The sequence below is a fragment of the Symphalangus syndactylus genome, chromosome 6 (genome assembly GCF_028878055.3).
Source record: "Symphalangus syndactylus isolate Jambi chromosome 6, NHGRI_mSymSyn1-v2.1_pri, whole genome shotgun sequence".
Classification (NCBI taxonomy): Eukaryota; Metazoa; Chordata; class Mammalia; order Primates; family Hylobatidae; genus Symphalangus; species Symphalangus syndactylus.
The window spans coordinates 13,492,821-13,510,757 of NC_072428.2; the positions used below are offsets into that span (position 1 = coordinate 13,492,821).

The following is a 17,937-nucleotide window of genomic DNA, read 5'->3' on the forward strand; positions in this document are numbered from 1 at the left end:
CCACGCTCTGCTAATTTTTTTAAAGTTATTTTTTTTTTTTTTTTTTTTTTTTTGAGACGGAGTCTTGCTCTATCACCCAGGCTGGAGTGCAGTGGCCCGATCTCGGCTCACTGCAAGCTCCGCCTCCCGGGTTCACGCCATTCTCCTGCCTCAGCCTCTCCGAGTAGCTGGGACTACAGGCGCCCGCCACCACGCCCGGCTAATTTTTTTTGTATTTTTAGTAGAGACGGGGTTTCACTGTGGTCTCGATCTCCTGACCTCGTGATCCATCCGCCTCGGCCTCCCAAAGTGCTGGGATTACAAGCGTGAGCCACCGCGCCCAGCCTAAAGTTATTTTTTATAGAGACAGGATCTTACTATGTTGCCCAGCTGGTCTCAAACTCCTGGCGTCAAGCAACCCTCCTGCCTTGGCCTCCGAAAGTGCTGGGATTACAGACGTGAGCCACCATGCCTGGCTCATTTCTGTCATATGTTTACAAACATGCCTATTTTCTGAACCCTCCAATCTGTACCACTGGGGTAAGGCAGGATGGGGAGCTCTCATAGAACAAAAGCAAAACCCAAGGAACTTCAAGATAGCTACCACCTTTGCCAAGGATTGAGCCACCTCAATCATATATCACCTGATTTTGAAATCTTTGAGCTTTTCTGCATTCAGTTTGGCTGTTAAGAAATCTGGAAGTTTTCGGCCCAACTGGTGAAAACTGTACAACAAACATTCCACATAACTGAACTGTAGCTTGGGTTCTTCATTACCAGCATTCTCTCCATTTTCTGCTTCTTCTGGAGGGAGGGGCATGTATTCCTAAGAGAGAAAAATATACAGATGTTTGCAATCTGCTCTACATATTCAAATTATAAACAGATATTCAGGGAATTATAGTGCATGTTTTTAAGACATGAAGCATTAAAAACTACCAAAACCAGACATTTGGATTTCTTTTTTACTTACTGGATCAATGCTCTAGCCTGTCAACGCTCCATATTAACCTGTTACAGCTGCTGTTACAGCTGCTATTATTAATAATGAAAATTAATGTAGCTATCATTTATTAGGCACTTACAGATAAAGGCACTGATGCTCTGAGAGTTAGGGTAATCTTCCCATGGTAACAAAGTTAATAAACTAAAGAGTCAGAATTCAATCTAGATTTGACATCAAATGCTGATGCGCTTAACAACTATACTATGCTTACTACAAAAATATTTTCTGAACATTAGTCCATATTGTTTAAGTATTGACTCATTGCCAGCGAAGTGCTGCCAATGGCATTCAGTATCAGTGCTGTAACAACCCAGTAAGTTACATCTGGACGAGCACCAGATGTTGATGACGCAATTCATGCTAAGGACCTAATGCTTATCACTGTGTTAGTTACACAAATACATCAAATAAGAAAATCACTCAGTGATACTGATAATGATTTTATCAGATGGACTATTTTCTCCCTAATTATAAGAAACACCAAGATTAAAACAAAGTAGACCACATGTGGCCTAAGAAGCTAACAACACTTGTTAGGATTATTGTTTAATTGAAATTTCAAAAACTGGTTCTTGTAATCTAGAAATTAATACTAAATTAGACTTTGAACTATATACTGACTATCCCGTAAGGAAAGGAAAAAGTTCTTACCAATAACTTATCAAATAGTTTCCTTAAATTTGTTTCTAGTTTTTCCATGTCACCACAAAATGAACTCATCTCCGCCAACAATTTCAATACCTAAAACACACAATTCACTATTACTGTTTTTTTGAATAAGCAAGCGTTATGAAATGAGAGTAATTCTAGATAACGATTTAAGACTTTATTTTCAATTATGCTTTCACAGAATCATAACATTTGAAACGGAAGAAAACCTTAGAGATGCAGCCCAACATTTTACTGTGAAGGAAAGTAAAGGTCAGAGATTATGTGACTCGACAAAGTCACAGGGTGTAAGTGGCAGGGCAGACCCTAAAACCCAGATCTCATGATTTCCAATATATCTGTGAGAAGTATGGAAAATAATACATACGACACTTTCTGCTACAGGTTAATGATTGTGCTAATTACAAGGCAAAAATGATAAATTTATTAACTATAAAGTAAGTTACAGTAAGAACTCTCAACAGCTAAGAACTAATTACTCATGGTTAAGGTGGGCCTCATTTCCTGTTAAATTTAGTCTCTGGATACTTACTCAAAATATTGGTAATGACCACTATTCTCAAGGTTCATTCCTGCATTTCCCAATCCCAGTCTGATGGGCCTAGCCCAGCACATTTGAAGCAAACTACCTTGTCAGTGCACAGTGAGATTCTTCTCTATCCCAAAGACCCATGAGGGAAATGGCACACGCATTTCCATATTTCAGTCTAATTTAATAATCGCTATTGGGTGCTTGATTCAAAATCAAGTTTTGTGCCAGATTCTGGGGATACAGAGGTGAATCAGGTTAAATGTAGGGAGAGATTATAAACAAATGTAAAGTATTACAGATGCTGTGAAAAAATGTTTACATACATTACAATTGAGATACAAAGGTGGGAGGGGTAGTGAATTCTATTGAAGAAGGAATAAAGGATATTTTGTGTTAATCCAGTTTAAAATTGGCTCTATCAGTTAGGGATAGAAATGAATGAATTAAACACCTTATTTAAAAATATTAAGGCTACAAAGGTAGAGACTGACTATAATAAAACTACAGGCAAGGCTTTCCCATTGCAGCAAACTTTAATTGAATCCATGAAGCAGTCCTAATGCAATTAATTCTGGTCTAGGGAGATTACTGGCTGGCCATTACCAGACATTTAAACTGCTCCCTCAGAAATCAGATCTAAGTTAGTGGTTTACATTTTTGTTAAAATATAAGAATGCCTCATCAGTGCTAAAGCTGAAATTTTTGCTTACCTCCAACTGTATATCAAGACCTTCCACTGGGGTAGTCAAGGTACCAAGGTTAGGGAGAACCTGCTCACAGAAATATGTCACAAACCTTGTGGAATGGACATTTTTCTGTAAGAAATCCAAAGAAAATGCAGTGTCAAAAAACAAATATTCGCTCAAATATTATAGCAGAATTTCATTCAATAAATGCTGAGCGCTACAGCATCAAGTATTCTGACTACAAATACAATATAGTGCACACCCCAGCATGCCCTAGATATAACCTCAATAGGTGATCTACGAAGGGGCTTCAATAAGTTCATGGAAAAAAGGAATAAAAAGATACAGAATAAAAAATATAAACTTTATTTATCAACATAAGCTCCATTAAGGTCAAGACACTTTTGCACGCAATGATACCAGTCATCTCTAAAGAACTGAGGGTCCTGGGAACTTAACCATGTCAATGCAGTCTTTTTTATACAATTAACCAAAGAAATGTGGGTGCCCTTTAAAGATGTTTTTAAGATTAGGCAACAAAAAGAAATCAGAAGGGCCCAAATAAGGACTTTAAGGTGGATGCCTAATGATTCCTCATCAAGACTCTTAAAAAATTGTCCCTGTTTGATGAGAGGAATGAGCAGGAGCACTGTGGCGATGGAGGACTCTGGTGATGCTTTCCTAGACGTTTTCCTGCTCAACCTTTGGCCAACTTTCTCAAAACAAGCTCATAATAAGCAGACATTATTCTTTAGCCCTCCAGAATGTCAACTAGCAAAATGTCTTGAGCATCCCAAAAAACTGCTGCCATAACCCTTCCTCTTAACTGGTCTCTTGTTACTTGGACTGGGCCCTTTTCACTTGCTGGTAGCCATTGCTTTGACTGTGCTTTGTCTTCAGAATTGCACTGCTAAAGCCATGTTTCACCTCCTGTTCCCATTCTTCAAAGACATGCCTCAGGATCTTGATCCCACTTGTTTACAATTTCCATTGAAAGCTCTGTTCTTGTCTGCAGCTAATCTGAGTGCAATGGTTTTGACACTCATCAGTAGGAAGTTTGTTAAACTTTAATTTTTCAGTCCGAATTGAGTAAGCTGGACCGAGATATCTATGATGTTGGCTATTGTTTCTGCTATTAATTATCGGTCCTCTTCATTTAGGGCATAAACAAGATTAAATTTTTCCTCGTAAATTGATCTGCTGCGACAGGCTTCGACATTGTCTTGTCCCTTCTTAAAATGAGTGATCCATTTGTAAACTGTTGATTTCTTTGGGGACATTGTCTCCATAAACTTTTCATAAAGCATCAATGATTTCACTATTCTTCCACCAAGCTTCACCATAAATTTGTTATTTGTTCTTGCTTCAACTTTAGCAGAATTCATGTTGCTCTGATAGGCTCTCTTTTCAAACTGATGTCTCACCTTTCTTAGTTCCTCAAACTATATCCTGTTCAGACATGTTATAAGTACAAGCTTATTTTGGTGAAAAATGTTTTGAAATCCATGCATAGGTTTTTTTTTTTTTTCATAATATGCATTTTCCAGGAACTTTTTGAAGACCCCTTATATACTTTACTGCAAAGTCATCTGGAGCATTGGGACATCTATATATTTTGATCTCTTCCTTGATTCTCAGGTCAAGTTTGGGGCATGGCCAGGCATGGTGGCTCATGCCTGTAATCCTAGCACTTTGGGAGGCTGAGGCAGGTGGACTGCCTAAGCTCAGGAGTGCAAGAGCAGCCTGCGCAACATGACAAAACTCCATCCCTACTAAAAATACAAAAAATCAGCTGGGTGTGGTGGTGTGTGCCTGTAATCCCAGCTACTCGGGAAGCTGAGGCACAGGAATTGCTTAAACCTGGGAGGTGGAGGTTGCAGTCAGTCAAGATCACGCCACTGCACTCCAGCCTGGGGGATGGAGCAAGACTCTGTCTCAAAAATAAATGAATGAATGAATAAATAAATAAATAAATAAATAAATAAATAAATACATTGCGGGCATCTTTTAGTGGATTTTCAGACTGCACATTTCTCAAAAGGGATAATTCTATTATTTAATTTTCTTTGTAGAGGCAAGGTCTTGCTCTGTTGCCCAGTCTGGTCTTGAACTCAGCCTCAAGCGATACTTCCACCTTGGCTCACAAAGTGCTGGGATTGGGATTACAGGCACGGGCCACCACGCCTGCTCTAGGATAGTTCCTTTGTGTTTTTCAGATGAATGTATGCACATCCCAGAAAATGCATGGCCTCAGGAAACACAAAGCCTGAGACAGAATGCAAAATTCTCATGACTTTCTAAAAAAGTCTCTAGGAAGACTTAAAAAAATTTATTGGCCACTCGTGGTGGCTCACACCTGTAATCGCAGCACTTTGGGAGGCCAAGGTGGGCAGACTGCTTGAGCTCAGGAGTTCAAGACCAGTCTGGGCAACACGGGGAAGCCCCATCTCTACAAAAAATACAAAAATTAGCCGAGTGTGATAGTGCATGCCTGTAGTAGCAGCTACTTGGGAGGCTGAGATGGAAGGAAGGCTGGAGCCTGGGAGGTAGAAGCTGCAGCAAGCCAAGATCGTGCCACTGCACTCCAGCATGAGTGACAGGGCAAGACTCTGTCTCAAAGGAAAAAAAAAATTCTTTCTTTCAAAAAAATGTCTTGCTGCTTTGGGTTCTCACCAACTCCACTGTGGCCTTCATAAACACAGACCAAGCATCCCTCATCTGAAAATCCCAAATCTGAAATGCTTCAAAATCTAAAACTTTTTGAGCACCAATATGATGCTCATACGTCATGCTCAAAGGAAATGCTCATTAAAGCATTTCAGGTTTTGGATTTTTGAATTAGGGATGCTCAACCAGGCACAATGTAAATATTCAAAAATCTGAATACACTTCTGGTTCCAAGCAAGCATTTCAGATAAGGGACACTACTGGAAAGGTTTAAGGGGAATGTTAAAGTGAGTATTTATGGAAATATATATACAGCTAATAGAGTAATCAAAATACCAGGTGTGTAAAAATAAAGAGCTCACAGAGAAGAGGGGTACTGCCTGCCGAGTGCACTGTAAGAGCCTGTCCACACAGTCAGGATCCGAGGGATTGAAGGTCTGTTCTAGGTCGGCCTGTTCAGCCACCAACTCCACAAGTTGCTGTCTTCCACTCACTGTCTGTAAGCTTTTTAACCCGGACAGTATCTTCATAAATAGAACAAATTCTTCACCAGTCACATCTTCTAGGACCTGGAAAAGAGACAATTCAGAATAAGAGTATATTAATCATTTGAATGGGACAGATCAACACTGAAAGAGAATAGCTAATTTATTTCAGTTACTGAAGTCAGTTTGTTATTAATGCTTCCAAAATACTGATGAAAAGGCAACTTCTAGCTTCAGTCAATTGAGCTTCAGCATAAACCACACATTCTCCAAGGGGGCAAAAATTGGTTCTTAGAAAATGTTACTTTTTTACGTACAAAGCACAGATATACATATAGTACCATAAACAGATATACAGTGTATATGTGGCATTAAAATTTCATGGGAGTGCAGTTAAGAAAAAAAAATATTTAAAAAATTGGCTATTTAGGGGAGTGACTTTAAAAAATGGTTGGAAAAATTCTGTAGCAAACTGTTGAATCAGATTGTTTCCTATATTTAAAAGCAGCCTAATTCATATAATATGGTAATTGTTGTATATAAAATAGGATACCTTGCAAGTCTCATGATAAATCTTCCATATCAGTGGGTCTAAATCTTTCTATTCATGGACCAAAAGAGCTCACAATCACGACATACTCTACCAGATTACAAGCTGGGGCATAAAATAGTCTGATACTCCCAGCTAAAGATCTACTTTTTTTCTCACTGAAAAATAATCTTATCAATAAAGAAGTGGGTAGTAGTAGTCTGAAATTTCTAAAGCCTGAACCATAACAGTGATCACATGCTTTAGATAAAATGCTGAATCTTCTGTAACATATTAAAAAAGTAAACTATTCCCAAACTTTGGCACATTAAGATGAGTGAAAAGTTAATTGTGACCCACCTTGCCAATCTTAGCATCTACAACTATGCTAGATGCTGGGAGCAAAGACAAGCATGGTCTCACCCTTGAAGAGCAGATAGTTTCAAGGGCTAAGGTAAAAACAGGTCATTTTGATGTGATAATATGTTTCATTTTGAAATAATATAGAATACTATGAGAGAGTATCCTAAAATGGAAGGGAGGGGTAGGACTTAGGGAAAGTTTCCTGAAGGAGGTGATTTGCAGAGGTTGCACACATTTTAAGGACACTACCACAAAAAGTTTAAATGTAATCGGATTCCTTTAAACTACCAAATTGATTGATCATTAGCACTGACAAAAGTGCTAAATTCAATCTAAGAAAAACTTAGAAGTTCTATGGTGGTTCTAATGGGATATATGATATATCATTTTATACATAAGCCACATATAACATTGATGAATACTGCCAATGTCAAGTATGCTCTTTTGCTTTAGAGAATTTCCACCAAATGAAGACCAAAGCTCACCTTTTTGGATTCAGTTAGTATAAGCTCTTCCACTTCCTTTGTTAAGACTTCATCTGGTAAAGTCTTAAGTTTTGTAGAAAGGAATTTAATTGCTCGTTCTCTAACAATGTCCTCTCCTTGAAGTATTTGGCTGAACAACCCACCTAAAGTCCCTGCAAAACAAAATAGTTGCCTGTAGCAAGTCAATTCTATAGTGTAATGGTGTTTTCCCATTTAACTCAATTTACAGTATTTCTTCTCAAATAAGTTAATGAACTTCCCAAATATCATCCTAATTACTAGTTAAAAGTAGTCTGAAATTTCTACAGCCTGAACCATAAGAGTGCTTTCTTCATGAAGACATAGTCAGCTTGAGCATGACTTTCCTTTTATATCATTACTAATAATAAAACCCAGGTATTTTGGAAGAATTTCCTGAAAGTGTCAAAGGGAGTTCTTCCAACAGATTTCTAATGGAACAATGTGATCTGTTTTTGCAGTTATTTCTGCTGGTTTTTCTAGTCATAAACATCTTGACCTAAGGAGACTTTTTTCACAATACTTAGAATTTTTATGAAATAGAACTCTGGGTAAACCCTAGAGTTTATTCTTAATGAGTAACACCTAACTTTGTGATTCTGTAAGACATCAAACACAATTCAGAATAAGAACTGGCCTTACCTTTTGCATCCATTTTAAATATACTTAATAGGGCATTGTTCACTAGGTTAAATTCTGCAGAGTCATCTGGATAAAGAAAAAGTGGCATAATGAATATAAAACAAATTTAAAATATCATCTGCTTCAGTTTCAACCTTGATTCAACATAGTTTCTCAAGGTTACATTGACAGGAAACTTATAACTTAAGCCATTCCCTCAAGTACCAAAAAGATACCTGTTCCTTATAAGTTGAGAACCCGATCTGGCATGCCTGAAAAACTTTTATTAAGATGCTACAATTATGAAACTACAGGAAATTGGGGGAAAAATTATGATACATCAAAATGCCCAAAAGAATCTAGTCATTACACCTTCGTAACGGAATTAAAAACAATACCAGCAATTAGATAACCAGAAATCATTACACTTTAACTACTGAATGAAAGTATGAAATTTAATCTCTATCAGAGGTAGGACCTCCAGCTCTCCTGCACCCCATTTAAAACCGAAAAACAGAGTCAACATTTCAGAAAGAAGATATATATTTAGAGAAAAAGGTAATAATAAAATCCCTTACCTGTCTGCAAAAGTTGCGTTAGTATATCTGCCACTCGAGGAAGATTTTCTCCAGTGGCAAATTGAGGCAGTTCTTTAATTGCTTGACGTCGAATCTGGGCATGATTTCAAACAAAAATTAACCAAATACTATCACCTTTAAAATAACAAACAGCTTTTTCTTTTCTTTCTTTTTTTTTTTTCTTTAAAAGACAAGGTATTGCTCTGTTGCCCAGGTTGGAGTGCAGTGATGCAACCATGGCTCACTGTAGCCTTGACCTTCTAGGCTCAAGACAGCCTCTTGCCTCAGCCTCCCTAGTAGCTAGGACTACAGACGCAAGCCTCCACGCCTGGCTAATTTTAAAGGCGGGTTTCCCTATGTTGCCCAGGCTGTTCTCGAACTACTGGGCTCAAGTGATCTTCCCACCTCAGCCTCCCAAAGTGTTGGGATTACAGGCATGAGCCACCATGCACAGCCGCAAACTCAACTTTTTTAAGAAAACTAAAACCACAGAGAAGCCATCATTAGGGGCGTGAGTCACAAAAATATAAAACAGCAGATTTCTAGCAGTTTTAAAAAGAATTTGCTCCAATTGGCCGGGCGCAGTGGCTCACGCCTGTAATCCCAGCACTTTGGGAGGCTGAGGCGGGCAGATCACAAGGTCAGGAGTTTGAGATCAGCCTTGCCAATATGGTGAAACTGTGTCTGTACTAAAAATACAAAAATTAGCCAGGCGTGGTGGCACACGCCTGTAGTCCCAGCTACTTGGGAGGCTGAGACAGAAGAATCGCTTGAACCCAGGGAGGTGGAAGTTGCAATGAGCCGAGATTGCACCACCGTACTCCAGCCTGGCCAACAGAGTGAGGATCCTTCTCAAAAAAAAAAAAAAAAAAATTTGCTCCAATATTCAAGTTACACAGAATAAAATATAAAAAGGGATGTTAACAATGTCTCGCTGAAGGACACAGATTTGAGATTTTATATATATATATATATATAAACTATTTATATGCTAATTATATGCAACTGAGGTTTTTACTACCTATGGGCTTATAATATAGTATTCCTTAAAAATGGCTACTGTGGCAATGTTATACCTAGTAACTGTTTACTTTAGAATTTTCAGTATTGACTACTAAATACAACATTTGTGGCTATATTCTACATGTTTAATTCCAAATACTGATCTTGGCTTATTCGATTTTTACATAAAACGTACAGCGGGCCAGGTGAGGTGGCTCAAGCCTGTAATCCCAATGCTTCAGAAGGCCAAGGTGGGAGGATAGCTTGAGGCCAGGAGTTTGAGATCATCCTGGACAACATGGCAAGACCCTACAAAAAAATTAAAAATCAGCTGGGAAGGGTGGCCTGTGCTACTTGGGAGGCTAAAGTGGAAAAAAATGCATGAACCCAGGAGTTCAAGGCTGCAGTGAGCTATGGATGTGCAACTGTTAGGTTTTTACTACTGCACTCCAGTCTAGGCAACAGAGTGAGACCCTGTCTCTATTAAAAAAGCAAAAAAAGTATAGGGTTTATATCCAGTAAATTCTGCATGAAATGTTGGCAATTCGCTGTTTCATCGAAAAGACAAGAGCTAATGGTTGAGTATTCTTAGGAACCTGTGTCAGCAGCCAGAAATATTACCAGTTAATTCTCTTCCAAAAAAATCCCCCCCCCAAAAAAAAACAAAAACTATTTCTTTTTCATCTAGTAATCCTATTTACTTATTACACAGACCATTTTTCTGCCATGCAAAATATATAAGGGTAGTGAAACTACATTTTATGATGTAACACTTAATAATTTAAATATCCAAGTAAGCACAAATTGATTAAAAACAGTCTAATTTCATATGCACAACGAATAACAATCTGTGAAACAAGATGTGAGCCACAATCCATTTTTAACAGTGGATAAATGATAAGCAAAACTAAGTATTTTGAGATTCTATGCATTTTTCATAATTTAAAGGTGTTGAAAAAGGCTAATACATTTTATCATATGTAAATTTAAGCCTGGGTGTGATGCCATGCCAGACCATACTGTGGTATTTTATTGTGTACTCTGATATATCAGATTGTTACTCCAATTGTATTAGCCACACACAGAAACATCTGAAAGATTGCTATAAAGTGTCATTCATAAACTTACAGATACATCTTCATCCTCACAGAGGTCTAACTGTGCATTGATAGCAGAATCAGCCAATTCTGGAAAATGCTTAAAGAATTTCGGAATAAACTGAGCTGCTAATCGTTTTTCCTTAGTACCACCTTTCACACCATCCAGTATCACTTGATAGGCATCTTTATGCTGAAATAAAAAATAAAGCAGGAAAGACACATGATTTTGAAGGATGGGAGGCTAAGTAAAAGACCATAACAAACATGTTAGAGTGTCCTTTAAATTTTTACACAGGCTAAGAAATAAGGCTGATTTTTGGAGGTTTACTGGTTAAACTGACACTTATCTTCCCAATTCCGTTCTCCCTCCATCTTTGGTTTATTTTTGAGCTGGGGGAGACGGATGAGTCTAATTTTAAGTGGAAAAAGCAAATGTGTTTGTTAATATACCAATACTTCTTCATTCTAGTGATTATTAACTCTGGCCTTGTGACTGGATCATGCTTAAAAAATTTGTAATGGGCCAGGCGCAGTGGCTCACGCCTGTAATCCCAGCACCTTGGGAGGCCGAGGCACGTGGCTCACCTGAGGTCAGGAGTTCAAGACTAGCTTGGCCAACATGGTTAGACCCCGTCTCTACCAAAACACAAAAATTGGCCAGGCGTGGTGGTGTGCGCCTGTAATCCAGGCTACTTGGGAGGCTGAGGCAGGAGAATTGCTTGAGGCCAGGAAGTGGAGGTTGCAGTGAGCCGAGATCGCACTACTGCACTCCAGCCTGGACGACAGAGTGAGACTCCGTCTCCAAAAAAAAAAAAAAAAAAAAAAAAAAAAAAAAAAAAAAAAAAACAATTGTAATGATGGCCGGGTGTGGTGGCTCATGCCTGTAATCTCAGCACTTTGGGAGGCCGAGGTGGGCAATCACTTGAGGTCAGGAGTTCCAGACTAGCCTGCCCAACATGGTGAAACCCGCTCTCTCTAAAAATACAAAAATTAGCTGGGCGTGGTGGCAGACATTTGTAATCCCAGCTACTCAGGAGGCTGAGGCAGGAGAATCGCTTGAACCCAGCAGGCAGAGGTTGCATTGAGCTGAGATCGCACCACTGCATTCCAGATTGGGTGACAGAGCGAGACTCTATCTTAAACAAGTAAATAAATAAATCATAATGAATACCATAGAATTCACAAAGAATTGCACTGTATTTACTTAAACAAAAATTTACCTGTTTCTAATTAGCACCTTGAAGAAGGTGAAGGGAATACATTCCAGAAATTTAGCAATTCCAGCAATGTTAGGAAGTGCAGTTTAATTTTACCTCATAGCAGTATATGAAAGCCGTGACAATTCACCCCGTATAGCCAATTTTGGATTAAGACAGACTCTAATGTCACATGTTTAAACCTTGTATTGGAACAATACACTCAAAGCTCATGTTTCCTCAAAAAAAAAAAAAAATCACAAGTGCTCTCCCTCAAATACTCATAATGGGAGGAATCAATAAGTTCCCAATCCTCCTTAAGTACTTGCCTCCAAACCAGTCCTTTTATGAAATGACACTGATAAAGATGGTAAATAACAGTAAAAAATACAGAAAGACTACACATATATATTGTTTGGACATATGAATAAAACTTAGTAACTGGAAAAACAACTTAAAAATTATAATCTTGACCAAACGTATACACAGTATAGTATTTATTATGCATAAGGAGTGTTCTAAGTGCTTTAGACACAAGCTTACTTCATGCCATCAAGCAGGGAATGACCAATAAATATCCAATGAACTACAGAATTACCAAATTTATTTTACAGTGATTCTTTTTTGTGGATAATGCTATGTTAAGTGAAAAAATAAAGCAGGATGCAAAGTTACAGAACAACTCCCAAGTAACAGAAATTTCTGTGAATAAGGTTAGCTTCTTCATGAAATGCAGATATATCAGTCTTTAGGAGTCATCACTGAAAAGTGTATTATAAACACATCAAGACCCTGTCTCTCCAAAAAATATAAAATTAGCCAGGCATGGTGGTGTGTGCTTGCAGTCCCAGCTACTCGAGAGGCTGAGGCAGGAGAATCACTCGAGCCCAGGAGATAAAGGCTGTGGTAAGCCATGGTCGCGCCCAGGAGTTAGAGGCTGTGGTAAGCTGTGGTCGCGCCACTGCACTCCAGCCTGACACAGCAAGACCCTGTCTCAAAGAAAGAAAGGTGTATGACACGCTTTTCACCGCAAACATTAAAAAAAGAAATCATGCTGACTTTTCTACCACTTTACATTCCTGTGGTTTGCCTCAGACTTCTAGGCAGGCTTCACAAAATCAAAGTTTGTTCTGACACCCTTACTTTTTGCAGGGTATCACAAATCTAATTTCCTTTAACTCAAACTTACTTATAAAGCCATCTGAAGAAACTCCTTACACTGTCCAAAATTAAATGAAAAAAAAAAAAAAAACCCTTCTTAAAACAAAACTTCCTTTTGCCAAGAAAAAAATAAATCTGGAATCAAATAAAAAGGAATCATTAACAATACTTATTGAAGGTCTACCAGGGACTGAGTGATTCCTTGTCTATATCACAACAGGTGTTACTACTATTCCTATCTTTTACATGAGGAAACTAGGGCTCAGAGAAGTGAAATAAATATTTCCACATATTTTTGAGGGATTACGAACTTGGTTGGTCAGTGGTTTTAGCTTAACCATACAAAAAACACTACTACAAGAGTGGTATTTCATGAAATAAAAGTCCAAGAGGCCTACACGCCAACCCTGCAAAGCTAGTGTACTCAATGATTGAGAGAATAGGAGGAATCAGGGTTTCAGCATTACATAGATCTTATCAGCCCGACTGCCGTGGTCCTTTAACAGGTGTCAGATACATTTTTTAACTTTTAAGATTTTGACTACATAATATAAAATTAAGTATCTATATTTTAAAATAAGTAGATTCATAATAATTTGAAACAGAATTTTAAATAATGGTGGGCCACAGCTTGCTCTATTATGGCTAGTCAGGAGCCCTGGGCAGAGTGCAGTAGAAAAGGAGATTAGAAAGGCAAAGGAGCCCACAAGAGAAGAGTGAGACCTGAAGGAGCAGCAGAGGCAGAGTGGGGGAAAGGCAGGATGAACGCATAGGCAGAACATGGGGGTTACATGAGAAGATGATAGGACTGGAAGATTTGAGGTATTAAATAATTCTGCACTTAGAATCTGTCATCTGCAGTTTGCTTATTAGAATATACATGCTCATATATGTATGTATGTGTGTGTATGATAAAGTTCCCTTTATCCATTAGAGATAATCTATGTAAATGGTTTTTCTTTTCTTTTGTAAATGGTTTCTCTGTTCCTTCTTTGAATACACTTCTTCAACTATGAAAAAGAAATGCTTACTGAAGGGCCAGGTACAGTGCAAGAAGAGAAGCAATAAATAAATAAATAAATACATAAAAGGATTTAACCCTTGAGACGTTATAATTTATAGAAATAAGAAAATAAAATACAAGTCTTAAGTATTATTAATAAGTACATCGTGCCAAGGGGTTCAAAAAGAGGATTTGATCTGCTTTGGGGAAATTAGCCGATAAAACCTCAGAGGGCTTGTGTTTACCCTTATATATTTAGAAGACACTACTCTGAAAGGAGTATTGACAATAATGGGGAGGGAACAGTCTCTAGTGGCAGCAATCAGAACTATAATGCTCACCTCTCTGGTAAAGGTTGATAATCAAAATAAAAGTTAGAAGGAAGTCAAGACTGACAAACTTGAATGCAGTCTCAGAAGTATCCAGACAGGTATTTGCCAGGAAACTTAGTACTGATCATAAATCTCTCATAAGTTGACATGAAAATCAGGCTTTGCTACATCAAGAACATGAACACGGTTTTCTCTCTTTAAAAACAAGTGAAATGGTGTCCTCTCTACTAAGTTGGCTTCTGCCTTTGTTAGTTAAAATTACAAGCAATATCCTAAAACCTACTGTTTTTTTAGTAAGTGATTTTAGGCATTTTATTTAAAAGGGGAGAAGTATAACCCAACAGAGCAGAATTAGTAGGCATTATCTTCGGTTCTCCTAAAATTCACAATATTTGAGCTGCCTGAGCTAACCGCTACATCTCATTATGCAGAGATACTGTTTAAATAGTTGCTTGACAGTTGTCAATACAGAACGCATTGATCACCCATAACCTACAGGGAATTGTGTTAAATTCCAGTGTCCAGCCGGCTGTGTGGTACATGGTAGGTGAAATGTATGGAATAAAGCATGGAGTCTTCATTAAAGTGTAGACAAAGGTATCCTTTTTCGTTTTTCACAAACTTGTCTCTTAAGTACCCTTACTAAATAAAGAGTAGATTTTTGCTGTGAAAGACATTTTGACCCCTTGGGGAGAACTCTGAATTCAATCTGGTTTTTATAAAGATGACATGAGAAGGAAATGCAAGCAACTCTCAAAATTAGAGTAGGGGATGGGACAGCATTATGTATACAGTTTCAAAGGTTTCTTAGAAGGATTCCTGACACAACCACTGCTCTAGATTTCACGCTATCCCCCCTACTGATATGCAACAAAGTCAAACGTAGGTAGAACAATTTGCTACAAAGTTACCCAACTAAGTCACAGATAAATTATGCGACTGAGAATATCTTCACTACTAGTTCTTTTTAGGAACAACAAATTCAAACTGATTGACCACACATAGTTTGTATCTTTTTTTTTTTTAATTTTTTGTTTGAGATGGAGTCTCGCTCTGTTGCCCAGGCTGGAGTGCAGTGGCCCGATATCAGCTCACAGGAACCTCCACCCCCCGGGTTCAAGCAATTGTCCTGCCTCAGCCCCCCAAATAGCTGGGACTTCAGGCGCACGCCACCACGCCTGGCTAATTTTTGTATTTTTAGTAGAGATGGGGATTCACCATGTTGGCCAGGCTGGTCTCGAACTCCTGACCTCAACTGATCTGCCCACCCAGGCCCCTTAAAGATTTGGGATTACAGGCGTGAGCCACTGTGCCTGGCAGTTTTTATCTTCTTAATGAACAGAATATTCCTCCTTCACAACCGACCTACACACTCTATCCACATGTACAGCAGAACATCCGTATACATTTCTCACTGATAAAAGTGAAATTCCCTACTGACAGGGAATGAAGGAAAAAAAAATCATCTGCTATTTCAAACTGGTATATTCACAATTCTAGATTAAGCTACAATAAATCTCCAACATGAAATTTTTTTTCGTTCAGCTCAGAAAGGTCCTATTTGAATTAAGTTCAGAAAAGGGAACGGGAAAGTTACTCCGACTGTTAATAGACTAGAATCTTCCACTTTCTCCAAGAAGGGATGCATAAGCAGAAAAATCACAAAGTTCTAAGCACTGAAAAGCTATGGTGTGGGATTTCTAAAACAATGATCAAGGTTACCTCCAGGAGAGCCTGGTTCTTTTCCCAAGAACACACATACCCAACCACTTATCAAGTTCAATGTACTCCGGTACTTGAAAACTCATACAGGGAACAAATGACTTGTATGGATAATTCAACACTGCGAGAAACTGTGTATCGGGGGCAAGCATCGCAAGAGAGCTCTTCCATTCAGAGCTGCACTCTCATACTCTCCTTCGCCCAGCCCTGTTTTATTTTCTTCAAACATGTTTCATTAAAAAGAATAAATTTTAAAAAAACTTTTTTTTTTTGAGACGGGGTCTTGCTCTGTCTCCCAGGCTGCAGTGCAGTGAAGCGATCTCGGCTCACCGCAACCTCTGCCTCCCGGGTTCAAGCAATCCTCCCACCTCAGCCTCCCGAGTAGCTGGGATTACAGGCGCGCGCCACCACGCCCGGCTAATTTTTGTATTTTTAGTAGAGACGGGGTTTCATCATGTTGGTCAGGCTGGTCTCGAACCCCTGACCTCGTGATCCGCCCGCCTCGGCCTCCCAAAGTACTGGGATTACAGGCGTGAGCCACCGCGCCGGGCCTCACAATGCCTATCTTTCTTATTTATCACTTACTACACTCCTTCCTAACTGTACATTCTGGGAGAGCGCGGACCTTTCCATCTATATCTCCAGCGCTCGGCGCTCAAAAAATGTACTGAATAAATGAAACCGTGAGCCCGCATCAAAGTCTGGACCAAAGAGTCCCTCTTCTGTTTCTCACAAACTTCTGTCTCCTAAACACTCTTCTTCAATTAGTAGCAGAATTTTGCCTCCCCCCAAAAAAACCACATCTTGACCTCATGAAGAAAACTCCCGATCTAATCTTGGAAGCACTGAGCTCCACCGAAAAGGAGAAAGGCTTAAGAGAATCCTGTAGAGAAAAGCTCGTGAGGAGAATTAACGTGAGCCTGAACGGGCTGAGTTAGGTCACGCCACGGTGAGAAAAAGCTGGGGGAGGGAGGAAGGGAAGCCTGGAACCCTGGGGACCGCGGTCTCCCTGGTGAAGTCAGAGTCTACACTCCCAGAGAGGCCCACCCCGACGAGATGGCCCGAGGAGGCTAGGAGCCCCCAGAAGGATGAAGCCGCAGCCCCCGCCCGGCCCAGGGAGCGCGGCGGGCAGCGCTTTCGAAAGGCCGCGGAGCGCCCGGCCCTGCAGGCCGCCCGGGGACTCACTCACCTGGCCCACTTGCTCCGTGGCATCGGCCAGGATGCCATAATTGCGGTAAAGCTCCTCCACCGTAGGCATGGTGAGCGACAAGCCCAGGGACCGCTTCCGCTATCCTTGTCCTCACCGGCGCCACCACCGTCTCGGAACTTCTCCAAACCCACTACCCGCACTATTACACCTCCAGCTGCCGCCAGTGCAGCCGCCAGTCACCGCGCACAGCACGGCTCCGCCCCCGACGTCTACGTAAAGACGCGCACGTCGGGAGCGGCCTTCAGTAGACTCCAATGCGCCTCCGCGGTTTTTGTCTCCCTCTATAGCTTGGAGGAGCAAAAAGCCGCAAGGATGATTGAATTAGCTCACGCCTTTTTGAAAGCTTGAGCTTGGCTGGAGGCTCCCGATGGAAGGGGTGTGGGTGGGCGGGGAGGTTAATGACAAAGACGATTGCGTTTCTGCCCTTAGAAGATCTTACATATGAGAAGTCACAAATGGTTTCTTCCTGATACAAGGAAGGTAATATTAATCGGTGGCAATAGAGGGTAGTGGGTCCTGTGGGAAGCATAAAACATTCCTACGCCATTAAAAAACCCTCTGTGTCCGCCACGCTCATCAAGTGTGGGGTCAAA

At 39.8% G+C, this 17,937-nt stretch overlaps 1 protein-coding gene across 6 annotated transcripts in view; it reads right to left on the reverse strand.

Moving 5' to 3' along the window:
* API5 (apoptosis inhibitor 5) overlaps nucleotides 1-17,565 on the reverse strand; it is a 37,372-nt gene extending 19,807 nt beyond the window's left edge. For 3 of the 6 annotated variants that reach the window (XM_055281874.2, XM_055281873.2, XM_055281872.2), the window contains exons 1-9: nucleotides 17,324-17,565; nucleotides 10,749-10,910; nucleotides 8,619-8,712; nucleotides 8,062-8,127; nucleotides 7,402-7,553; nucleotides 5,902-6,108; nucleotides 2,897-3,001; nucleotides 1,637-1,726; nucleotides 624-805 (exon numbers count right to left, since the gene is read on the reverse strand). In XM_055281874.2, the coding sequence (XP_055137849.1) occupies nucleotides 624-805; nucleotides 1,637-1,726; nucleotides 2,897-3,001; nucleotides 5,902-6,108; nucleotides 7,402-7,553; nucleotides 8,062-8,127; nucleotides 8,619-8,712; nucleotides 10,749-10,910; nucleotides 17,324-17,392 (1,127 nt within the window). In that variant the 5' untranslated portion in view covers nucleotides 17,393-17,565. The remainder of the gene's footprint in view (nucleotides 1-623; nucleotides 806-1,636; nucleotides 1,727-2,896; nucleotides 3,002-5,901; nucleotides 6,109-7,401; nucleotides 7,554-8,061; nucleotides 8,128-8,618; nucleotides 8,713-10,748; nucleotides 10,911-17,323) is intronic. The other 3 variants (XM_063641846.1, XM_055281875.2, XM_055281876.2) reach the window with 3 other exon arrangements.
* Between the last annotated feature and the right edge of the window lie 372 nt (nucleotides 17,566-17,937).